General features: G+C 39.9%; 1 protein-coding gene across 3 annotated transcripts; it reads left to right on the forward strand.

Moving 5' to 3' along the window:
- The first annotated feature begins 2,141 nt into the window (after nucleotides 1-2,141).
- On the forward strand, nucleotides 2,142-26,434 carry otud5a (OTU deubiquitinase 5a). Of its 3 annotated transcripts, none has more exons than XM_024137140.2 (9): nucleotides 2,142-2,940; nucleotides 5,662-5,755; nucleotides 20,642-20,706; nucleotides 20,790-20,946; nucleotides 21,416-21,564; nucleotides 24,194-24,382; nucleotides 24,552-24,756; nucleotides 24,900-25,013; nucleotides 26,076-26,434. In XM_024137140.2, exons 1-9 carry the CDS (start codon nucleotides 2,386-2,388, stop codon nucleotides 26,195-26,197), a joined length of 1,650 nt encoding a protein of 549 aa, XP_023992908.1. In that variant the 5' UTR covers nucleotides 2,142-2,385; the 3' UTR covers nucleotides 26,198-26,434. The 3 variants fall into 3 exon arrangements, with proteins under 3 accessions (XP_023992908.1, XP_023992909.1, XP_023992910.1); XM_024137141.2 differs by having other exon boundaries at nucleotides 24,197-24,382; XM_024137142.2 differs by having other exon boundaries at nucleotides 5,665-5,755.
- The last annotated feature ends 90 nt before the right edge of the window (nucleotides 26,435-26,524 follow it).

Here is a 26,524-nt window from a genome sequence, read left to right on the forward strand (position 1 = left end):
CGGAGGGCGGGGCGGGGGGCTAGGAGTATGTATATATGTCTGTATATGTATATGTATGTTTTTCCCCTTTTGTGGGGAAAAACGAATTCTGATTGGCTGGCCTGGCTCCCCATGGGTGGGCCTATGCCCTCCAAGCAGTGCGTTGGCCTTATTTCTATTACAGCATATGGGATGACTCTCATTCATTTTCCATTCACCCAGTTCAATTGTAACAGCAATGTGTTAGGCTCCTAAATGATACTCAATTTGCCCTATACCCATCATGTGATTGTTACAACCTAGCCATATGATTAAAATGTACAACGTAGGTGCACACAGTCGAGAGACAAATTTGATACATGGACAGACAATGACATTTCAATACAGCCTTGCACACTCTTGCCTGCATCTAGCTGAAAAAGGGTGTATCATTAGTCCACAGTTTCAAACGAGAGTTCTGTGGTACAAATTCAGATACATATTCATCCTGGTCCCCCCGTGGGGAATGAACCCACAACCCTGGCGTTGCAAGCGCCATGCTCTACCAACTGAGCCACACGGGACCATATACTTACTGTGTAAGTATATGGAAAGGGGTGAGAACCATGAGCCTCCTAAATTGTGTATTGAAGTCAATGTACCCAGAAGAGGATGGAAGCTAGCTGTCCAAACGGCGACACCATGGTTCTACCCTACAGAGTGCTGTCAAGGCTACCGTAGACCATTGCAAAACAGTGTGTTTTAATAAATTATTTGGTGACATTTTTAGTATAGTTTTATCAAAAACGTGTAACTTTTTTAATGTTTCATTTCTTTTATTTCTGAAATTCACTGAGGAGGATGGTCCTCCCCTTCCTCGTCTGAGGAACCTCCACTGCAAGGCCCAAACATGGCTGCACCCTTACCCAGTCATGTGAAATCCATAGATAAGGGCCTAATTTATTTATTTAATTTGACTGATTTCCTTATATGAACTGTAACTCAGTAAAATCTTTGAAATTGTTGCATGTTGCGTTTATATTGTTGTTTAGTATACTATACAGTTGATCAGAGATGTGATGACCCACCTCAACCATGTATTGTAGGCCCAATAGAGTAAATATAGACTATGCACATTCACAACATCAACAATACTACATACAGTAAGGTTTGTGCAGTGGGGCTTGGAGCATATGTAAACATCTTGGCAAAAAGTGAGTATTTAATTTGTTTTATTAGACCTACTATTTCAGAGGTGAATGCTGAAGCAATTGCCATCCCATGGGGCCCCTATGCCCAATCACACAAATCAAGTAAAGGCTTTATGAACAAAAAAAAATAATAATAATAATCCTGACACATGCCAATTGTTATCATATGGATTTTCCAAAATGCCTCTTCTTTTGAGGGTACATTTAATTAGGCTAAATTGCTGGAATTTGCATTAGGAATATGTGCATACAGATACTAAAATCAAACACACATTTTATCTAATTATTTTATTCATAATATGAGTCCAAAAATAGTAACACATGATTATTATAGGACGGCAGGTAGCCTAGCGGTTAAGAGTGTTGGTCCAGGAACCAAAAGGTTGCCGGTTTGAATCCCCAAGACAACTAGGCGAACAACCTGTCAATGTGCCCTTGAGCAAGGCCCATAACCCTAGTTGCTCTGGATAAGAGTGTCTGCTTAATTACTAAAATGTAATTATATGTCCAGCAAACATTTACTGTGGTCTCTTGCAGGAAAAAACAAACACTTAATCAATGACACCTGGATTAATAAAGAAAAAAAATCTGGTAATATTTATATTTTCCATTATAATGTATACATTATTTGCATGTGTTCTCCATTATCATTAAAATGCCACAAAGAGCGTTTCCATTAGTTACCACACCCAAAGTGGCTATATGGTAAACATTCATAAAAACTAAAATGAGCTTTTCAGTCTTAACTTAAGGTTAGGGTGTTTGGTTAAAGTTAAGGTCAAGGTCAAGGTTAGGTTTAAAATCAAATTTTAAGAAAATTAATTGTAGAAATGGGCAGGGTTTTCTAACCGTACCTTAACCATTTTTAAACGTCAACTTCAATGGACGTCCCAAGGATCCCGAGTAGCAGAGACCCTGGAAAAAAGCTATTGCAAGGGAAGTGACGTTCCTGTGTCGTCAGATCTCTGTTGATGTTTTGTGGGGAATGGAGAGCTTGGAGGACGGGAAGAGGGAGACGGTTTGTTATTGTTCAACTAGCTAGCTATCCCCAGAAAACAAAGCCAATAACAGATGATATCGATATATTTTGTAACCTAAGTGTTTAAGGTCGAATATTGCACAGAAACTGACGGCCTTAACGGCAAAGTAGGCCTACTAGCTACATTCTGGAAAGAAGGAATCGTCACCCCGTTGACCCCCTCCCTAACAGACAACCATGACGATTCTTCCGAAGAAGAAGCCGAACTCGAGTGTCGGTGTTTCGGACCATCCGGACGAGACTGACAGAAGGAGTGGCTCTGACACACATCAACATCCACACGGAGGTCGTACAGGTGCAAGACCGAGGGCCTCGCCGCCACCATGGTCATATCAAGCCGCTCCACCTTCGACAAGGGAGGATAGACGGAACGAAGCTAGCTCTCGGCCGCAGCAGGCCTCTCCCCCTCCCGTGGTTTCAGGGTCTCCTGTTGGACCTGGGGATGGTAATGGGACTGGAGGAATACCATGCGTTGCTGGGACACGCGGAGAACTGTCAGGCAGCGTTGGTTGTGGTGGGGGAATTGGAAGTTGTTGTTCGGGGCCTGGTCTGAGTAAAAGGCGACGACAAGCAACCTGCTCTGGGGTGGCCGGTGGTGGAACACCCGGCGTGGCTGGAGGTGGCGGTGGAGGTCCTAGTGCTGATTCGGAGGAAGGTGCGGGTTACAACAGTGAAGATGAATACGAGAACGCATCGAGACTGCAGTCTGAGGACCCAGCGACAGTGGAGCAGGTAATGCTGTGTAAAATGTAGTTCATTAGTTCAGCTCATGGCCTCCAGGGTGACCACTACCTTCGTCCCGCAACTAGCCATTTAAATGAACATTCATATTAACAATTATTACTGTTTATTTCACACAGACACTTTTTTTGCTAAATAAACCAATACCAGTAGCCCATTGGTTTTAAATGGGCGTTCTAGAAATGACCAGTTTGGGAGTAGCGGGTAAAAGGTATATGTTTTGAATGTCACTAGTTATTTGCTTTCTCCATCCAGGTCTGTTCTGTCAACCACATCAATTCAGGCATCATCTAAAATGGAATGTGAAAGTTTTCAAAGTTTGGAGAAATAATGAGCTAGCTAGTTTTTTTTGTATGCCAGTCATTTGCTTTTATTACATACCAAGTGTCATAATGCAGCACCTTTCGATTAAGCCTTATCATTAAAGACAGTATTCACATCCTGCAGAGACTATCAGCGTCACAAACAATGGAGCAAATGCATCCCATTCTATTTTCACATGCAAATAGCAGTTTGTTTGCTCTACTGCTAGTCAATAAATGGCATTAGGCTACATGATAGCAATATCTCTTTGGCTAAATATGATATGATGTGGTAGCATTAAAAGCTAGTGTAGGCAAACAAGTAATATTCATCCATTAAAAAAAGAGGGCTAAGCTAAAATTAAATTTACAGATTGTACAGTTGCTCAAAGATCTCGAATAAGTGTATTCCTGAAATTCATCATAGCTTCTTATTCTGACTGAATTTTCATCATTATGAACATGTCTAGGCTGTTCAGTGACAAATGAGGGATGCTATTTAATAAACCAGGAATTTTAAGTTGTTCTAGCATCGCAGAAAGAAGGCCCATTTAATTGTTTAATCAGCAATAATAAGCCTACTTCTCCTATTCAATGGTCATGTCCATTAATGATATGCCTAGTTCTATTTGATTCTTCAAGAATCAAAATGCCATGTATATACTCATGAACTTAGTACAGCTGTCTTACTCCATCATAACCCAAGATATAGGCAAAGTTTGTTTTACACAATTGTTTATAAACAATGTCTTTTTAAACCATGTAGCTTAGGCCTCTGCTTAAAAAGGATGAAATAATTGCAATAGGTTGCACATGGATTTGAATAAGGTGAATAGACTAAGCCACGGCTGTGCTTAATAGGCCTACTACTCATACGTTTGGCTTTGAAGACATTTGAGGATATTTGTATTTTCCCTCTCGATAAGAAGAGGACAAACTTAATACTACAACTTGTCATTAATGAATTAGCCTCAATAAGTTGGAAACAAACATGTTAATGTAATGGTGTGGTAAACAAGGATTTTCTTTAATTCAGTTGGACGTAGGCTTGGCAGATATACCATTTTGATTGTATACCGGGGGATTTTGAATTACCGACCATAGGATTTTCAATACTGTTTTTTGGGGAGGTCGGGGGCATCCCCGCTTCGCGGGGGCAGTTGGGATGCGTGCTACGCCACTGTTTATAACTATAAGTTAAGTATAACTAAGAAATCTAAGATGTCAAATAAATGATATCCAGCTCAGGGTTCCAGCGACACATTTGGTTTGCTAACTTGCTAGCGAAGTGGCTAGATGTTGTGATCAAGCTTCATGGTTACAGCAGAGACATTCAATCCCCTCCTGGATCAAGATCCCTATTACCTAAATTGTTTTGTGCAGGTTTTTTATTAAATAGCTCCCGTTGTGTGCACTTCCGGTAATATCGTATACCTCGGTATGGTAAAGAAACAGTATGACGTGTGAAAATCTGGATATTGCCAGTGGTGGAAAAAGTACTCAATTGTAATACTTGAGTAAAAGTAAAGATACCTTAATAGAAAATTATTCACTACTTGAGTAAAAGTCAAAAAGTATTTGGTTTTAAATATACTTAAGTATCAAAAGAAAATGGAATTGCTAAAATGTACTTAAGTATTGAAAGTAAAAGTATAAATACTTTCAAATTCCTTATATTAAGCAAACCAGAAGGTACAATTTTCTAGTTATTTTTTTATTGACGGATAGCCAGGGGCGCACTCCAACACTCAGACATAATTTCCAAACAAACAAGCATTTGTGTTTAGTGAGTTCGCCAGATCAGAGGCAGTAGGGATGAGCAGGGATGTTCTCTGTTTAGTGAGTCCACCAGATCAGAGGCAGTAGGGATGAGCAGGGATGTTCTCTTGATAAGTGTGTGAATTGGATCATTTTCCTGTCAAAATGTAAAGACTACTTTTGGGTGTCAGGGAAAATGTATGGAGTAAAAAGTACATTATTTTGTTTAGGAATTTGGTAAAATAAAAGTTGCCAAAAATATAAATAGTAAAGTACAGATACCCCCCAAAAACTACTTAAGTAGTACTTTAAAGTATTTTTACTTAGGTACTTTACACCACTGGATATCGCTCAACCCTAGTTGGACGAAATGATTCAATGATTTGAGAAAGTTTCGGTTGTTACCCATCTAGAGGGCGTCAACCTCACACCTTGCTGGCACACAGGTCTGCTTTAATGTCATTGGAGACTTTGTAAACAAATGTGTAGCTAAAACTCTATTTTAGCCTAATCTGCACTCTTGGAATGTTATTCCATAAATACTTCAACAAGCTCACTTGAGACGTTAATGTAAGGTTGCCTCCTATGGTAGTCGGATAGACCTGCCTGTATAACCCATTGCATTGAATTACAGATTTTCTATTTCTCTCAGCAGGAGCACTGGTTTGAGAAAGCGCTTGGGGAAAAGAAAGGCTTCGTCATTAAAAAAATGAAAGAGGATGGAGCATGTCTCTTCAGAGCTGTCGGTAAGTGGACAGCCTTCTCATTTGCCCTCCAATGGACCCAGGCCTTGTCTTTGAACTCGATCAATCCAACATAAAACCTGCAGCAAAGATGTGCTGATCATTTGTTCAACTTTTATTTGACCAGGGAGTCATACTGAGACCAAGGTCTCTTTTACAGAAGAGCCCTGAATTACAAAAATTACTAAACTGCATCAAATACGAAATGCAAACGGAAACTAAACACGGTCATAAATAAACAAGAACATTAATCAGTAATAAGGTCCTCAATCACAAGTCTAAATTGCCCTAGAGGCACCGAAACGTCAAATCAAATGTATTTATAAGCCCTTTTACATTAGCAGATGGCACAAAGTGCTATACAGAAACCCAGCCTAAAACTCCAAACAGCAAGCAATGCAGATGTAGAAGCAAATTTAAGAGAATTTTGAACATTGTTCCTCAAATACAGTGCAAAAAACCCCGAAAAGCTGATTTACCTAACTTAGTAGAGACCGAAGGAATTTCCAGAGTTAGCCATCCCTGAGACTGGATGTGGTAATTCATATGTCTTAAGATTATTAATGATGTAAGGTACAGTGGGAGTTTTTGTAAAAGGGCTTTATAAATAAAGAGATCAATGAATCGACCTACACGATGTCAAAGATTACCAACCTACTTTCTGGTAAAGAAAGCAGTGATATGAAATGTGGAAAGAATTTTGAAAGAATGTCAGTAATGGACTCCGTGGAGGAGCTTGAATGTTATGTACACGTTTTTGACATTGGTATCGTTAGCCTACATTTTGTCTGCCAGACATGAACTAAATCAAGGTATAATTTGGTAAAGAGCAATGCTAACCAATTTCCGTTTATGACACTAGATGGCGCTACTTTACCATGGTTATTCATAGAGGATTCTATGACGCTGTGACTGTATGAACCCTGTCAAAAAGCACAGGGCCAATTCTAATGCTTCTAGTTGGTGTGTTTTTAAAAAAATGATTACTTCTGTATACTTTTTCTTGACCCCAAAAACGTTGTTTAGGCCTACTTTGTAAGGGTTTCATTTTTGTCATTATTTTGTTGCATTTTTTTATGCATTGTTGTGAAAAAATGCATCGTTTCCCTCAATGTGTTCTGTGGATTGAGCATAGCCATGACCCGGCCACCTGCAGGTGTCAGAACGGACTGAGAAGGGCTCCTCTTATCTGGGTCTCCTAGCTTTGTTATTACCCTTAGGCACTGATGGAAACCACATTCATATTATTATTATTATTATTTATTTCACCTTTATTTAACCAGGTAGGCTAGTTGAGAACAAGTTCTCATTTACAATTGCGACCTGGCCAAGATAAAGCAAAGCAGTTCGACACATACAACAACACAGAGTTACACATGGAGTAAAACAAACATACAGTCAATAATACAGTAGAAAAATAAGTCTATATACAATGACCTACATCTATGAATTCACACCAGTTACATTTCTCTTCACACTCCCAGTACTTCAGGTGTAAAATCAATCCATTCCCAAACAATTGGGATAGTTGAACAAGAATGGGGTTATATAAGAGCAGTCCTGAAATGAGGCTAGCGCTTTCCCTTCAGCCAGGTGCTCAAAAAGACTGGCCTAGTTTCTTCTCACTCCATGGGAAAACATTACACTAAATTATTTGGGAATCTGATGGAGGTTTGTTATTTCAGTTTTAAGCCTTCAGGTGTTTGCCTTTGTTTTTCTGGTTAATATTTTTCTTTGATCTGGAAACAGGCCTAGCTAAAGAGAAGATTTAAACAGTTAAACAACCTGTATTCTTATGTATCAACTGTGTGTGCTTTACAACTGTTGACATATCACTCAACTGATGGGTATTCCATCTTTGAATGAGGGTTATTGTAAATGTTGCATTCTTCCTCTCCCAGCAATATGCAACCACAATACCTAAAGCACTCTCTTCTTAAACATAATACAGCTCTTCTAGTCACCTCACTTAAAACTAGGGTTCTCAGGTGAAGTCAAGAAGGTCTACCTTTGCTTCTGTGTAAAGTTTTGCCATAAACTAGTTTCATTTCATAGAAATGAATTTCGCCATCAACGTGTAACAATAATACTCAGACGACATGCTGGTGGGTTTTTCTACATCAGTGGTGTGAATATGAGTAGTATTTGACGGTAATTCACCCCTGTCCACACCTGATGTGTTGTGGTGGGGATTTCTCAATGCTGTACTTTCTGCTTTGGTTTCAGATGTGGCCAGATCACATTTAGAGTTCCTGAGAAAAAGCATTGGACTATCTAACCCACAACCCACTTTTTGTAAACCGGTATATCTCCCCCTGTCCACTGAGTATAATTTAGATAGATGTTTAAAGCCTTAGCATCATTGATTACTGACTTCTGAACGGTGATGTATTATGGCTTGACTAAGCTAAGCTACACTGAAAAAAATATATAAAAGCAACATGCAACAATTTMAAAGATTTTACTGAGTTATAGTTCACATAAGGAAATCAGTCAATTTTAAATATATTCATTAGGGCCTAATCTATGGATTTCACATGACTGGGAATACAGATATGCATCTGTAGGTCACAGATACCTTCAAAAAATGTAGGGGCGTGGATCAGAAAACCATTCAGTATCTGGTGTGACCACCATTTGCCTCATGCCTCACGACACATGTCCTTTCCATAGAGTTGGTCAGGCTGTTGATTGTGGCCTGTAGAATGTTGTCCCACTCCTCTTCAATGGCGGTGCGAAGCGGCTGGATATTGGCGGGAACTGGAACACACTGTCGTACACCTCAATCCAGAGCATCCCAAACATGCTGAGTGGGTATACAGGCCATGGAAGAACTGGGACATTTTCAGCTTCTAGGAATTGTGTACAAATCCTTGTGCAATGGGGCTGTGCATTGTCATGCTGAAACATGAGGTGATGGCGGGAGATAAATGACACGACAATGGACCTCAAGATCTCGTCACGGTATCAAATTGACAATGATAAAATGCCATGGCAATACTGCACATTTTAATAAATCAAATCAAATTAGTGGCATTTTATTGTCCCCAGCGCAAGGTGCACCTGAGTAATGATCATGCTGTTTAATCAGCTTCTTGATATGCCACACCTGTCAGGTGGATGGATTATCTTGGCAAAGGAGAAATGCCCACTTACAGGGATTTAAACAAATTTGTGCACAAAATTTGAGAGAAATAAGCTTTTTGTGCGTATGGAAAAGATCTTGGATATTTTATTTCAGCTCATGGAACATGGGACCAACACTTTACATGTTGCGTTTATATTTTTGTTCAGTATATATTAGGCAATATATTTACATATTTATTTAAGAGTATCCTAAATACCCAGCCCCCCCTCCCCACACACACACACACACACACACTTAAAAAAAAAAAGTATTTTCCTACTATCACTGATTGTAGGAGGGTTAGGGTGCAATCCAATTTGAATTCTATTCAATTCAGGAAGAACACTGAAATTCAAATTCCTATTCTCTCCAGTGTTTTTCAATTAGGAAAATTTGGAATTGGAATTTGGTTTAGCCTACTTTCTGAATTGAAATGGAATTGTACAACAATACAAAATCATTTATTTTAAAGTATATTTTCCTACAAGCAATGACTTCCACTGATAGCTACTTTATTGAGGAAAAATGTACTTACTGTGATATGTGGTTGTCACACCTAGCTATCTTAATAAGATGAATGCACTAATTGTTAGTCGCTCTGGATAAGCTAAATGACTCAAATCTAAATATATTTGCTTTCAGAACCGGTTAGCGTTCAAGGAACAATTGTTGTTTGTCTTCCGTCCTAGAACACAACCTTTTTTACTTATTGGCTAGTTACCATGTCAATTCAGTTTAGCATTTTTGCAACCCAAGATCATGTGTGTGTAGATATGTCCACATTTTGCTAAATGATGTGACAGTCTGTATCGGCGAGTGGCATCATGACATTGTCATCTGCTAGACCTAGTGCAGGAATAAGGTAAAGGTCTCCGTGGTTACAGAGCCCTGCCCTAGCATTCCTTTTCAATCATTACTGTACTTTCTCATTCCCACTCATTTATTCCTCCCGTCTCATCTTTTGACTTTGCTCTTCTTTCTCTTGCTCACCTTCACTATTATCAATACCCTCACTCCTCCTTTCATTCATTTTTCATTTTCAGTCACTTTGTTCCCTTTCCTTGCTCTGTGTTGGCAGAGAAAGATGCATACCGGAAATCGACTTGACATTAGAGCTGTGTGTAAACTTTGTGTGGACATGTGGGAGTGGGCCACTCTGACCCAGGCAGCTAATCACCTGGTCAACCATCTAGGCTATCTGTTAATATTTTCCTGACACAGGCGCCAGAATAATAGAACTTCATTGGTATTGTTTTGGTTGATACATTTAATTGATATCAGTGAGATTAAAATGGTTAATGGGTCATTCCACGAAAATAGTGATATTTTAAGTAGAAATTGTGCACCAAGGTTGAATTTTAAAAGCCTTTTATATTAAACAAAGCTCTCTTTTACTTTAGATAACATGGAGAATTCAATCAATCAGATTTGTAATATTAATAAAGACTTTTTAAAGTGTCCCTCCGTGCACCCTCTGTGACTTCTAGGAAGACTTTAACCCACTTAATCCACTCAGTTTTCACCATCATTGTAAAGTCCTAGTTATTTTGTTGCTTTGACCGTCATTTCTGAAGATCATTATTTATTAATTGTGATTAGTGATTCATTTACGTCCGTCCCTCATTATGAAGTCAACCCTGTTCTGTGAACTGAACTCTTATTTTAATATGGTGAAACTATGCCTTTTTTCCAAAGTTTTTTTCCCCCAAAAGCAACATTGAACATCTAATAGTCAAATCATAGTGTAAAATCAGTTTACCCGGTCATTTATTTGTTTTGTGTTTTCTGGTGGGAAACTGAGTGGTGGAGCCCAACAGGTCAACCCTGTTACCCATAGACGGACAGGTTAGAAATGTTAATACATTTTTGGGGTTGAAGCTTGCATTCAATTGCAACTCCCTGTTGCACGCAACAAGCTTACATTCCTCCTGTCACAAGGAGATTCATGACTGATTTAAGATGAGATCGTCAACCCTGTTAGTTTTATTTGGCACTTAATAGGCAATTACTGTATAATTATTTTTCCCTTTTAACCTACTGAAATTAGAATGTGTTTTTTTATTAAGTTCAACAGCTCTTTATGACAGAATGTAAAAAAAAAAAAATGAAACATGTAAACACTTCTCAAAATGCACTGAATTGGTGCAATGACCCTAATATTGAGAGGACTTATTGGAGAAATGAATTGTCACTGTCTTTCTCTCATCAATATCGGGCCTGTTTTGTGATAATTGGTTTGTAGTGGGAGCTCTAGTCTAGACCCTTTGTGCTTTTGATCCCTACGCTTTCTTGATTAACAGACTGGAACGCACACTGCCATTGAGCCAGAACTAACAGTCCCTGCCTAGAACTTATCATTCCCAGGACTATCTCTTCTCCACACAGCCCAATTCCACTAACTTTATTATTAAAAAACGTTTTGTTTTTTGTGTGTGCCTAAGATGCAAACAAAAGTTTGTATGTTTTTTTGTGTGTTTTTGTTCGTTGCCAATCGCACAAGAAAATCAAATATCAATCAGATATGTCTGACAGTTCACATACCATGGAGAATCGCTTTGATCAGAATGTCCTACTGATTCTATTGCCATGGTTTTATACCAATTAACATTCCAGCAGTATTCTCGCCAACCTTGCGGCATTTTCAGGTATGAGTGATACTATCACTAGTCACAATCCTATACGGTCTGTAAGTAGGAATGTGAATTACACATTAACATGCTTGGGCTGAAACAAGTTAAACCTGTGTGTGTGGAGACTGTAGGTCATCTCATTTCTCAGGTGTGTGTGAACCGGTCGGAGAAAGCCTTAAATTATGCAAAACACATTCCAGCTGCATGTGACTCTGGGTTGTGTGTGTCCAACAGGTTCTGTTCAATGTTTCTCTGTCTGTGGTAGTAAACAAAATGATTGAGATTATTTCTCTGGCATCCAGAGAAAAGACAGGTGTGAGTTAACATGTACTTTGTTTGTGTTTTGCACTGTGAATGTATTTTTGTTTAGCACTGTCTGTCCATGAATCCAAACATGGATACTTGCTGCACAACAACAATGATGTCATCCAGAGAACCAGGCTTGATTGATAGACCCATAGCCTCTTCTCATTTCCCACTTTTTCCCATGACAACATTGATGGGTTCCCCTCCATTAGGACCCTGCAGGGCCTGTATATTGCTGCTATCATTTAGGCCTTAGTTATTGACTTCTGTGCAGTCCTCTCCCCAGTCCTTTGATTTCATTGTGCGCTAAGGTGTGGTTGAAATTCCTTACTGACAATGTTGACATGGTAACGGGGTCTCCAGTAAAGAAGAGAGTCGTGTGCATTGTCATGGTGTTTAATAAGCCCAGAGGGGCTTTAAAAGAGCCGAAACTTGTTAAAGAAAGTTCCAAATCCATATAGCCTAAATTAAGTTTATGACTGGTCTCTCTGTTTTACAAAATGTATTAACAACTTGGCCTACAATCTGAGGTAGAAGCCAGTTAATATATTTTCTTTGCTAAGTGAGTGAGTGTCCCAGAAGGCTCAGGATTTGTACCTGCGACTCCCCAAGCCACTGAACACACAGCCTGAAGGCTGACAAGAGCATCTGGATATTATGCTTTCACATTTTCATAGTAATAAAATTACTGGCATGAAGGCTACTGGCTGAGCTTTGATAACATTGAAGCTGCTCCACTAAGGATCTCATTTTATTTGTCTATTCAAAAACGTAGAGCAAAGTTTGAAGCTAACCTGGAGTTAAGATTTTCTGCGGTGCATTCCAAAGACGTCGATCATTGTGTTGACCCTGTGCTTCTTCTAGGCCTCGGGACTACACATTTCATRAGGATCACAAAACACTACCCATGTAACCGGTCAGGACAGCACATTTGGTGRCCTTTGACCTTACACAATGAGGTCATGAGCGAAGCTAGTAGTACCTGTGTAAGTGAAACTTCAACTGCCAAGATAAAAATTTAAATAAATTTAAGAGAGAGAAAAATAAACACTATTGTCACAATTTTGTATGTGAAGGCACACTGTACTGGTGAACTTAGAGATGGTGCCCTTTGGCTTAATTACCGTYACAGTGAGTCTACACATTTTCGTCTGTCTGGTCCGAAAACGCAGAGTTTTGCAATAATCCCAACCAGCATAGACGAATGTCTGAAAAATTGAGAAAGATTGGAGATCACCCCCCACCATAATTTTGAAATGGTACCCAGAGTCAGTCTGATCACAATACACTATTCATGACCTTAAGCCATACTATGATTCAGAAGTGATGCTAATCTTAAGTAATAATTGTTCATTTAGACATTTTGAAGTTCACACATTGCTCGCTTTGCCCTTTTGCCCAATTGCACATTGCTCTTATGAGTTGCAATAGTACAGACAACACACACCCACACACACACACACAACACGTGGGACGTCCCCTCCCCCACACACACACAGGGTTTAGTAATTCAGAGCTAGTAAGTTTGAACYTTTCCATATTGAAATGCTTCTGAACTGTTAGATGAAGGTGAATAAATAGTTAGAGATAAAGGGGTGTAATGACAGGATAAGTCCTTACAATTGAGGCTTTAAGCAATCTTTCATCCAGTTTTAGGCATAGCAGCCTGATTGAGGAAGTCTAATTTGGGTAAGAATTACACTGAAGCGAGCATTTGGGCCGCAGTGTAATTTTAGCTCAAAAGATCAGACGGTGGCAGGTAGGCCTTATCTGTGATTAGATGTTGAATGCAGTTGGCATAGGTAGGGGGCTATTGATCTGTTTATGTTTAAAGAGCAAAGTTCAAGTTGGAGATGTCCGGTCAAATACAACAGGTCACTGGAACCTGGCAGTATCATTGTCAAATAGGTTACACTGCTCTGCCTTTGACTGTGACAGTGGTGCTCATCTCCAGGATCATTTAGTGGGTCAGTATTCAGTAGCAAATCATCAACAATGGTAGCCATGATTCACCTGCATCTGACTGGCAGGGCTACCTTAAAAAAACTAGAAGAAGAATGTTTTAGGGTATGTACACTCAACTGTGGTGTCTGAAATGGTATTCGTTCATTTACATTTACATTTAAGTCATTTAGCAGACGCTCTTATCCAGAGCGACTTACATAGCATTCAATATCTGCTCTCAACTCATCTTCTTGAGTTGAGTGTGCCCTTAGCCCTTATTACTTTGTTTCCTGGCAAGAGTAGAATGAGTGAAGCAGTCTCTAAGGATCTTTTAGTAGCATGTCAGCCTACTCTAATACTGTTTTGAGTTGGCAAAACACTGCAGACTGGGTTTTTTCTATCTTTCCACAACTCGCTGCATGAAGACACAATGGAGCAACGTCAGGCCTCGCCGATATGATTCCAGTGAAGAGCAGATTTCTTTATTCACGTGCTTGTTCTCCATTGACGGGTGACTTAAGAGTAATTTATGCATCATTTAGATAAACTTTATCAACCGTTGACAGACCAGCAGGGTAGGGACCGAACTAATCTGCCTGTCTCTAGATCTGCATAGAGCCCTGCCCCTTTCTTAGAAATGCACTCATTGGTTACTTACCAGTATTGCATTATCGCTTGGTTGTAGCTAGTATGCATGTGGTTTCTGGTTCTCTGTGTGGTGTTAGGCTACATTTCACAAGAAGAGGCCATCTATTCAGCTCTTTTCTCAGTAATCTTGCACAAAGAATTTCTTCCTCTTCCGTTTTTCTCGTCAGTCTCCTCCTCATTGACCAGTTGCCTGGTCATGTTTTCTGACAGGCATCAAACCACAGTTCATCATATTCACCAACCCTACTCATAGAACACTGTTAGGTTGCTTTGGTGTGATATTCTTGGTACAGTATCTCAGATTGTTTTGGCAATTCTCACATAGAAACTTCATTGGGAGGAAGGATGTTTGACATGTTTTTTTATTTTACATTTGTATGACAATTTTTTTCTGTTTTTATCATGATGGAAGTYGCCATTTTAGGCCCCTTTTCAGACCTATTCCTGCCTCCTGTAAGACCCTGTGATCCGTACATGATACATCCTGGTGTCATTATAGTTCTTATACTGTTCTCTAACATATGGAGTATGTCTAGATTCTGAAATACACATTTACACATGAATTTATTCAACATGAATGWTATATCTCAGACTACCCTTTTTGAGATTGTTCATTTTAAGAGGTTTTGTTTAGAACAATATACTCTACAGGTACATCACATTTCTGGAGTGGGCTCTGCAAATTCCGAAGTTCTAATCCGTTTTATGAGCACCGTGAATGGTAAATGATAGGATATGTGCTGAGTACTCGGACAAAACAAGTATCGTAACTGATATGAATTTTCCGAATATGATTATGACACAAGTCTATTTATTTATTTTTTTGTCCATGATCGGAAGAAGAACAAAAAAAACTATTTCAGCTGCCAACACACATCTCTCTTTCATTCAAACAGTGTGAAGCACTGTGTGTGCTAAATGACTGTTGGCTATTTCTTCTGTCTGTAAAGAAACGGGCGGGGTATCGGTTGAGCCTGTTGCAACGATTGGATTATAACATGCCGCTCTTCCTCTGCTCTCATTCCCAAGACAGACACGCGAGGATCTCTTTCACTCACTTACTCATCTCCAACCATAATTTATGAATCCGTAGCTAGTCATTGTTGTTCAATCTACAACTGAGGAGTACTTCTTTCTGTAATAAAGCCCATTCTGATTTGCTCCTCTATCAAGTGAAACAATACATGGGTCAAGTGAATTCACCTACCTTCATCTAAATCTGTGTCTGGAAAAAATGCAGGCAGTAGTAGCCAGCCATGCATTAAGCTATTTATTAGCCAATTTTGTTGATAATTGAATTGGACTAAGTAAGTAAATGATGTGCATTTTCATCTGTCAGGGTAATTTACCTTTGCAACTCAATATTAGGAAGGTCTTCTTAATGTTTGCTATACTCGGTGTGCATTCTATGGTCAAAATGGGGCACATCATTATAAGTACCAGAGAACTCACTCTGAAGTTTGAAGAATATATTCTTCCACAAAAAAAAAAACAAGTTCAATCAAAAAGGGTTGTTTTATGATATTCATACTAATAGTTGTAATGTTGGAAAAAATGTATGTGAAAATGTGTATTTCAGAATGTATGTTGGAGCACACTATAAGGCAGGGGTCACCAACCGGTCAATCTTCAAGGCATTCCGAGTTGATCACCAAACATTTCTGTAGAAAAGCCAACGATAAAGGCTGTGTATAAAGGCTTGCGCTCTTTTTTACATTTTATTTGTGTTGCACTGTTGGCGGTAGGTTCACTTGAATCAGAAGCCCTGCGCACCGGGTAAGCAGAGTGTTCCTATTTTGAACCATTTAATTTGTCTGAAAAAACTCCAATTACCCAGTGGCCCGGGAGATCTGTGGCTAAATGAAGTGCTCCTACTGCACTGGCCAATTGGATAGCTCATATCACCGTCCCAACAGAGCTTCCACAACCCCGGCCACAGCAAAGTTTGATACTAACTAACTAACTAACTAACTAAAGATTTAATAACTTTTAAAACCATGACCACAGAGAGACTCTCAAAGAATACAGCAAAGAGCTGCTGTATTTTATGAGTGAGTTCATGTTAAAAAAATGTGATCACCACTGTCAACACTGTTCTTTTTCAACACTATTACAAAACATAAAACATGCTTCTCACTACTTCCACTCACGCTGCAATGAATCAGTAGCCAAGAGTATCGATAGTCCTGCGTTATTATTATTAGCAGCTCGTCCTATTTTAATAGCGAGGAATATTTCACTTTATTTGGTCATAGGAACAACATGAATTTGTGCATGAGGCACTTGCGGTACGACTAGAGTTCACCATCAGGTGGAAGACGCTGTCCCCTCTCTCTGGTCAGTCTCACCATAGGAAGGAGAGAGCAGGGACCGTGAGAGGCGGACCCTCTGCTGCTCTYGCCCGCCCTCCGCTGAGACTAGTGTCGTGTTCAAGACAACTGGGAACTCGGAAGGGGGGGGGGGGCGAGATCCGACTGGGGGAAAATGGTTTTGAACGGTCGTCCAACTCGGAATTCAATGTCGGAAACTCTGACATGTTTCTAAACCTCCGACCTGAAGATCACTGATGTCATGATTTGACCTTGTTTTTTTTCAGTTGTCTTGAAAGCACCATGACCATTAGATGCAGGTACCATCAGTCCATTAAAATATAATGATTTAAATTTATGCTCAGCTGTGCCTCGCAAGTGCTACACCAACTGATCTATTTTGTAATCAAAGCTTGAGTTTTGAAATATGGTCTGAGAATATAGTCTGAGAAGAACAATATTGTCAGGCCAGGCATATAGCCAATATGCTGTGATAATGTAATGTAGGCCTACTGCACAAACCTCATTCACATAGAACTGTTTTATTAGGTTAATAGTAATAAATACAAAAATGTAAGTAATGTTTAAAAARATCTGAGCGGTAGATCTCTGCTTGCTTTTTGACTGCGAAAGTGATCTTGACTCAGAAAAGGTTGGTGTCCACTGCTATAAGGAATATAATGRCACYAAGATGTCTGTGTCCTGTACAGTTCACAGATCAGAGGGTCTTACAGGAGGCATGTACAGGTCTAAAAAGGGCTTAAAACAACCACTTTCATCATGGATTTTCTAAAAAAAAAAAAATGGTTTGTGATACAAATGTAAAAAGCATTTCAAACATCCTTCCTCTCCTAATGAAGTTTCTATGTGAGAATTGCCAGAATAATCTGAGATACCAAAAATGTTTTCTGCTCCTGCTGGCGTGGAATCACTCTTTGTACTCTTTCTTCATTGATGATTTTAGTTATTTTAGAAAATGACTGAAGGCTACATGACAAATCAACCACATAACTAACTGAGGTCCTAGCATCTGTTTTGTTCAGAACTGAAACGTGCAGTGGAAAGATCTCATGAGAATGGGATTTTTGGCAGATGAGTCAGATTTACACCAATGCGTTTGGGGGTTATCCCCATCTCAAACAGCCGTCCTACACCTGTCCATGTCATACTTCACTGGAGTTCACTTGGTTCATAGACCATTACATCTCAACCTCATCAGGGGAATTGGGTACTGAAAGCAGTCAAACATGTGACTCGTCTCCTCTGGCCTAATTCTCCACCACTTCTTTAAACCAGTAGGTCACAGGCTACTGAATGATATTTAAACATCCATACATCTGTATTTGAACCTTGAAATGTCGTCCTTCATGTCGATCTTTATGTATTGTAGGCCTATTTGTTTAAATGTGACTCTGTCCAGAGTGACAGTGAGGAACATGTTGAAGGTCAGGAACACCATGAGCAGCTCATTCAGGCGTGTTGCTGAGGCATAATGACAAACTGGACCTGCCAGAAAATGTGCCCTCCATCCAACAGTAGCCACTTGGAGTGTTGCCAGTGCCACATCTTGCCATGAGAACATTCAGTCACAAGGGAACTAKAATATTTTGTCCTAGTCATACACAAGCTTCAAAACACTGTATGTTTTTTTTGTAGTGAAATTCAAGACTACGTTGTCAATAATGACATTATGGCACGGACAGTTGTTGGAACTGACATTTTTCAAAGACTTTAGTCACCATCCTTCAGGTTAAAACATTGAGGCTGTTTACTCTTTTTAGTTTGCATTATTAGATATCTTTATTTAGTTAAAACATATATGTTTGGTGGTGGGAAGTAAGATAGGTTTTACTGTTATTCTATTTCCATAACCATTTTTGCTAAATGTATTTCTGGTTCTGCACTGGTTAAGCAGGTTAATGCTGAGAAAGAGGAAATTGACTAAGAGATTCTCAGAATCTTTGCGGCTTACAGTACCATGTGACTTGCCGGAATGAAGACTGGAACTGGTGCTCATTTGCATATTTTGCGCTGGTTGAGGAAAGGGGGGTCTGTGGAGAGGAAACCTTTTAGTTTTGTTTACATATGTGGATCATACAAGTGACTCAACTCATATCTCTATATAGATCACGTATAGCTGGAGATGCAACCACAGAGAAAGCCCGCCAAAATACCCCTTTATAGTCAATCTACCATCTTATGCATTCAAATGTGCAATACTGATGATAAAGCATTTGCACCTGCTTTAATAAAATAGTCATATAGATCCATATTGATTACAGTACCAGTCAAAAGTTTGCACACACCTACTTATTCAAAGGTTTTTCTTTATTTTTACTATTTTCTTCATTTTAGAATAATAGTGAAGACCTCAAAACGATGAAATAACACATTTGGAATCATGTAGTAACCAAAAAAGTGTTAAACAAATCAAAATATATTTGAGATTCTTCAAAGTAGCCACCCTTTGCCTTGATGACAGTTTTGCACACTCTTGGCATTCTCTCATCCAGCTTCATGAAGAGGTCACCTGGAATGCATTTCAATGAACAGGTGTGCCTTGTTAACTTGTAGAATTTCTTTCCTTAATGCATTTGAGCCAATCAGTTGTGTTGTGACAGGGTAGGGRTGGTATACAGAAGATAGCCCTATTTGGTAAAAGACCAAGTCCATATTATTGCAAGAACAAATCAAATAAGCAAAGAGAATCGACAGTCCATCATTACCTTAAGCCGGGAAGGTCAGTTAATTAGGAAAATTGAATGAACTTTGAAATTTTCTTCAAGTGCAGATGCAAAAACCATCAAGCGCTATGACGAAACTGGCTCTCATGAAGACCACCACAGGAAAGGAAGACCCAAAGTTTCCTCTGCTGCAGAGGATAAGTTCATTAGAGTTACCAGCCTCAGAAATTGCAGCCCAAATAAATGCTTCACAGAGTTCAAGTAACAGACACATCTCAACATCAACTGTTCAGAGGAGACTCTGTGAATCAGGCCTTAATGGTCGAATTTCTGCAAAGGAACCACTACGAAAAGACACCAATAAGAAGAAGAGACTTGCTTGGGCCAAGAAACACAAGCAATGGACATTAGACAGGCGGAAATCTGTCCTTTGGTCTGATGAGTTCAAATTTGAGATTTTTGGTTCCAACCGCTGTGTCTTTGTGAGATGCAGAGTAGGTGAACGGATTATCTCTGCATGTGTAGTTCCTACCATGAAGCATGGAGGAGGTGTGGGGATTTAGAATTCTAGGCACACTTGACCAGCATGGCTACCACAGCAATACGACATCCCATCTGGTTTGCGCTTAGTGGGACTATCATTTGTTTTTCAATAGGACAATGACCCAAAAGCAAGACCAAGAAGGAGAGTGATAGAGTGCTGCATCAGATCACCTGGCCTCCACAATCACCCAACCTCAACCCAATTGAGATGGTTTGGGATGAGTTGGACCATTTAGAGTGAAGGAAAAGCAGCCAACAATTGCTCCGCATATGTGGGAACTCTTTCAAGACTGTTGGAAAATCAGTCCAGGAGAAACTGGTTGTGAGAATGCCAAGAGTGTGCAAAGCTGTCATCAAGGCAAAGAGTGGCTACATTGAAGAATCTGAAATCTAAAATAGATTTAGATTTAACACTTTTTTTTGGTTACTACATGATTCCAAATGTGTTATTTCATAGTTTTGATGTCTTCACTATTATTCTACAAAGTAGAAAATAGTAAAAATAAAGAAAAACCCTTGAATGAGTAGGTGTGTCCAAACGTTTGACTGGTACTGTAAATTACATACAACTGCATTATTCGTACTTTGTCATACTTTGTCAGTCATATGCTACTTCATACGTATTAATTTGATCTAGGCTTCGTCAGAAAGATGTATGTTGCATTTTGTTGTAACACCTAATTCCCTCTTGTTTGCAGCTGATCAAGTATATGGAGACCAAGATATGCATGAAGTTGTCCGTAAACACTGCATGGACTACTTGGTAAGTTTTCTTCTTTCTTTGGTTACCAGGCAGATTTCACCTGTTGGGATTTTTCATAATGAAAATGTGTACTCTAATTTCAGACGAAAAATGCAGACTACTTTTCGAACTACGTGACAGAAGACTTCACCACGTACATCAACAGGAAGAGGAAAAACAACTGCCACGGGAACCATATTGAGATGCAGGCTATGGCAGAGATGTACAATCGACCAGTGGAAGTTTACCAGGAGGGCACAGGTGTGTTTTTCAGTAGTGGGCCATGCCAGGTGCATTATTATCAGAGCTAATGGTCCTCTGGTAGGTCCTCTGTAACTCAGTCAGTAGAGCAATGGCGCTTGAGACGCCAGGGTAGTGGGTTCGAATCCCAGGATCACCCATACGTAAAGATTTATGTAAGCATGACTAAGTTGCTGTGGATAAAAGTGACTGCTAAATAGCATATATTATTATTACTGTACACAGTTTGTAATTTTTGAGTTTTATGGCCTTTGACGTGTAGGCCTACTTGAGAGAGATTACTAAAAGGTACTCCTGTGAGTTATTGGACTGTTTTTCAAACAGGACTGACATTTTATTATTGATTAAAATCTAGACAATTTGGGCATTAGTGTTTTAAATCTAATTTCTTCTGAATAAGTGTGGACATAGTAGTGCACTACATTGATCACGTAGTTCTGTTAACAATTTTTTTCTCCCCCTCTTCCAGAACCAATCAACACGTTCCATGGCATTCATCAAAACAATGACGAACCAATCAGAGTCAGCTACCATCGTAACATTCACTACAACTCTGTGGTGAACCCCAACAAAGCGACAATTGGAGTAGGCCTTGGGCTTCCTGCTTTAAAACCAGGGGTGGGTACCTACATCTTGTCTTTAGGATTTAACACAGAAGTGGGCAATATATCCTTGTGGTTGTTACATTACTAGAAAATAAAAACAGTATTTAGATGTGTAAAACATGCCATTTGAGGACAACTGGTAGAGTGTTATGTAGGCTCATCTATAAGAGACCTTGGTCTCAGCATGGCTCCCTGTCAGAATAAAGGTTAAATGTGTGTTCTGGAGAATTTCATTAGGTTCCCTTGATTCTAATTGATTCACCTTGATTCACCTTGATTTACGATGCTAGAGATGTTGGCCCGGTTTACGACGGTGTGACTGTCTTCTTCCTGTGTGTGACTCAGTTGACCCCTCTGTCACGCTAAATGATTGTTTGAAAGCACTGTTGCCTAATCGTTGCTTTTTAGTGCGTTGACATGTTCCAGCTGGCAGCCTGCATTGCCTCTGTGTCACAGACGCATCTCACATTGCATTGTCATTTCAGTGACGAGCAGTTTAAGTTGAGTTGATGATTATATGATTTATTGACATTAACCAATTAGCAGCTGGCTAGCATTGCTGTTAGTGTTGTTATCGGTTCCATTGCCTTTTCCTGTCTTAAACAGGTGGTTATCACATTTGATTTAATTGATTAGTCGCATAAAGTTATAAAGTCTTTTTGGATGCAGCGTTGGTTGTGTAATAGTGCAATTGAAATCTTTCATAACTGAATCATTCGGAGATCTTGTGACTTTCCCCTGACGAAATGGATGACGTCCATGGGTCCATCCAGACACAGTCAGGCAGCCAGGCAGACTCAGTCAGAGTGGAAAAGTGGGAGAGAGGTGACAGTCTTTGGGTCATCATAGCTTAAGATCCCTGCGAGACGAGAGCGTGTGGCCTGGAGTGTCCCACTTTCAGAACACATACACATCAAAGGAAGGGAGGCTGAGCTCAGAGAGGGGCAACATTCCACATGTCCCCGTCTCTCTGGAGGAGCCTATTAGCAGTACACTGTGCTGTTTGTGTTGAGATGCCTAATGATAACACTACCATGATCAACAAGCAGTGCATCATGGTGAATGACCCCACAGTAATTAGAAAACAGTAGCCTGGGCTCCTTGGCCAGGAAAACCACTGTAGCACTCAACAGAATAGCTGTTTGTTGATGTATATTGTATTTATTGAAGTTTGCTGTTTTGTATTGTTATTGGTTGAATGTTGGCAGATGTTTGAGCCAGTTAGAAGTGACACTGTTTTGATTACAACACATAAATGTGGATGGAGAGTCTTATCTACTTTTTTTTTTTAACTTTCTAATTTGTAAGGGGGAAAACATATTGTCTTAATAGTGTCATTTGTTGTCATTAAACAGCTTCATAACATTGCGGTTGTCATGAAGTGCTAGCTAGATAACGGTGGCACTGTTGAGGTATCTTGGGTACTCAAAGTGCTTTAGAAGCACATCAGATGTTATCGGTAGGCCTAAGGAGTTGTTGTTAGTTGGGAACTAGCTGTGAACTTTGTGCATTGGTCTCATTCATCATATTGAGCAGGGCAGAGGACCATGACGTTATGGGGAACAGACTGTGCAGTTGGATTGTTCAGGCGCTAAGGACATGTTGTCTACCATGGGTGGAGCTCCCACATAGAGGGCCACACACCTAGCCATCTCCATTAAGCCTTAGATTAGGAAACGGGCATGCTTTCCCAGAAAGGCTGGAGGCAGTTTTTCCATTTGCTAAATTCTGAGTGTCCTGATTGTCTCTTACTAATGCGCGCATGGACAAAGATATCAAAGACCTGGAGTAATTTCTAGACAGATAGCGACATTCTCTTGATAGCCAGCAGACTAAACTTGTCAAATCTCCTTGATAAGGTGTGAAGGATCTGAAGAGTTTGTCTTGGTCGTTACACATTGTTACTTGGTCGTTACACATTGTTACNTGGTCGTTACACATTGTTACTTGGTCGTTACACATTGTTACTTGGTCGTTACACATTGTGTCTTGGTCGTTACACATTGTGTCTTGGTCTTTACACATTGTTACATGGTCGTTACACATTGTTACATGGTCGTTACACATTGTTACATGGTCGTTACACATTGTTACATGGTCGTTACACATTGTTACTTGGTCGTTACACATTGTTACTTGGTCNGTTACATGGTCGTTACACATTGTTACATGGTCGTTACACATTGTTACATGGTCGTTACACATTGTTACTTGGTCGTTACACATTGTTACTTGGTCTTTACACATTGTTACTTGGTCGTTACACATTGTCCCCTAGGCCTGGGAATTGCCGGGGACCTCATGATACGATATTATCACGATACTTAGGTGCCAATGCGATATGTAATACTATTCTCATGATTCTATATGTGCATATTGCTCACCATATGTCTGCTGCATATGGGACAAGAGAGAGAGAGTGAGAAAMGAGAGTGAGTCACTCTCACAAGAGAGTGAGCCATGAGAAAATGAGTCTGGATCCCTATTTTAAAAATTGAGTTTTGATGCAGGCCCAGCCAACTAGTGCAAAAATGATATTGTCGATATGATATATCATCAAAAATAATATCCCGATATGTAACTATCGATTTATTTCAGTTTTATGTCCAGTTAGTGACCTCTGTCCTCTCCCTCCCTCCCAGCAGTATGTAGACCAGTCACTTATGAAGAACGCTATAAAGACCTCTGAGGAGTCATGGATCGAGCAGCAGATGCTGGAGGACAAGAAGAGAGCCACGGACTGGGAGGCCACCAACGAGGCCATTGAGGAGCAGGTGGCCAGGGAGTCCTACCTGCAGTGGCTCCAGGACCAAGAGAAGCAGGCGCGCCAGGTGAGAGAAAACGTGGAAGTACATGGTAGATTAAAGAGCAATTCAGTGACATCCTTCTTAGAAAGACAATAGTACCACATTTGGTTCATATGAATATAGTGTCCAGTATTGAAGTGTTGCAGCAGCTGGCATGTGTTTTAATGAGGTCCATGTCTCCCTCTCCTCCCAGCCCCGTAAGGCTAGTGCCACCTGCAGCTCGGCCACCGCAGCATCTTCTAGTGGTCTAGAGGAGTGGAGTGCCCGCTCGCCCCGGCAGCGCAGCTCAGCTCCATCACCGGAGAACACTGACCCCTCTCACTCAGACACAAGCAACAAGCCTCCCTCCCCTGCTGGGGCAGCCCTCATGTCCAAGCCCCCTTCACCTTGTGCCCCAGGTTAGTCACTGTGACAAACCATCAGAAGTGTCATGAATCAACTGAGAGGGTTGTGTATCAAATTAACATTGGAATCGTAGGGTTTCATCTTTGTAAAGAATCCTGATTTGATGATGGGAATGTCTCTCTGCCCCCTACTCTAGGTCCCAGCAACCAGGCTTGTGTTGGGCCTGATAGACCCACCTCCTCTCTGAAGTCGCTGTACCCGGCCCTGGAGTACCGTGCTATCATGAAAGAAATGTCACCCACCGCCTTTGGTAAGATAATCACTTGCTCTTTCTTTACTTAAAGACTTACTCAAATGAATGCATTCAATTCAGTTCAAACAACTGTATTTGTCCCCTTAGGGCAATTACTGCTGTTGTATGTTATGTTATTTATATGTTATTCATAGAATGGGTAGTATGTTCAGTTTGAGATGTAATATTTCGCTTGGGATAGTTTTCAACACTAGCTGCAATCCTTAACATAAGGCATATCAATCACAGTGTTCTAGACAGTGTTATTACACATCCTCTGTTGTGAAAGCACGGTGCTGTAGCTGCTGCTGGACTGAAGACACTTGAATAACAACATATGTATGCTAGAGATTAGTGGAACATTTTTGTTTTGTTTTTTACATAACTTTCAAATGTAAATGATAGGATAGGTTATAGTGTATCATCATAATGTTTCTTTTTTATTAGATTTATTAGGATCCCCATTAGCCAACGTCAATGGCGAAGCAAATCTTACTGGGTTCCGACACATAACGAAAAATACATTACAGACAAAATAATTTAAAATGTACATAATGTACATTTTTAAAAACTGTGTGTGCACCTATCAGTTATACATACATGTAGCTTTAAAGTATTTGGGTCACCATAGGACATGTATTGTTCTTACTGATCATCTCTCATGATGGTATATTCTATCGCTTAGCAACTCTGTGTCTGAAAGGAAAACAAACAGGAAATCAGAAGAAGAATTGTAAGAATGTAGAATAGTAGAAACATGAAACAAGGGTGTGGTGCGGGAGCAGAGTTGTAAAACGGATGCACTTCACCTGAAATGTCCTCCCTCATATTGGCTGGGTCGTGATTGGGTGCATGTACTGCCACATTTGTATTTGTGTACAAGCTTTTTCAACCCAAACAAAAGCTATGTTAACCACTGTCACTAATGTGCAGAATATAAACAGCAACTAACAATATTTTATAAACTAGTAATTCCAATACCCCTCTTGATTTAAAATAACTACCAGATTTTTTTTCTTCTCAAAGTCCTCTTACATTAGAATGCTAGAATGTGTATTTTTCCCTTTCTCTATGGTGTAGGCTTAACAGACTGGGAGGATGATGAGATTCTGGCCTCAGTCTTGGCCGTTTCACAACAAGAGTACCTCGACAGCATGAAGAAGAACTCAATGCATAGAGAACCCTCTCCAGACAGCAGTTGATAAAGGGGATCAAGCACACACACAACGTCCCCTGGAAGGAAGGTGGCAGAACGGGGAAAAATCCAAACGTCATCATGTAACCATCCAGTCTTCTCTCCTCCTTCTCCCTATCATCCATCTCTGCCTCTCCACACCTACCAATAAAGATCCAGCATAATCAGACTCCACCCCCTTCCTTTCTAATACCATAGACACCATCATTGGACTTATTTAGTTGCATGTTTAATTGAACACAACCAATATCATCATAGAAAACAAGAAGAAAAAATATATAAAAATGGTCATACTTATCCTCTTAATGATTGGTTAATATAAGTTTGTTTTATT

This window comes from Salvelinus sp. IW2-2015, unplaced genomic scaffold (assembly GCF_002910315.2).
Source record: "Salvelinus sp. IW2-2015 unplaced genomic scaffold, ASM291031v2 Un_scaffold1113, whole genome shotgun sequence".
Taxonomy (NCBI): domain Eukaryota; kingdom Metazoa; phylum Chordata; class Actinopteri; order Salmoniformes; family Salmonidae; genus Salvelinus; species Salvelinus sp. IW2-2015.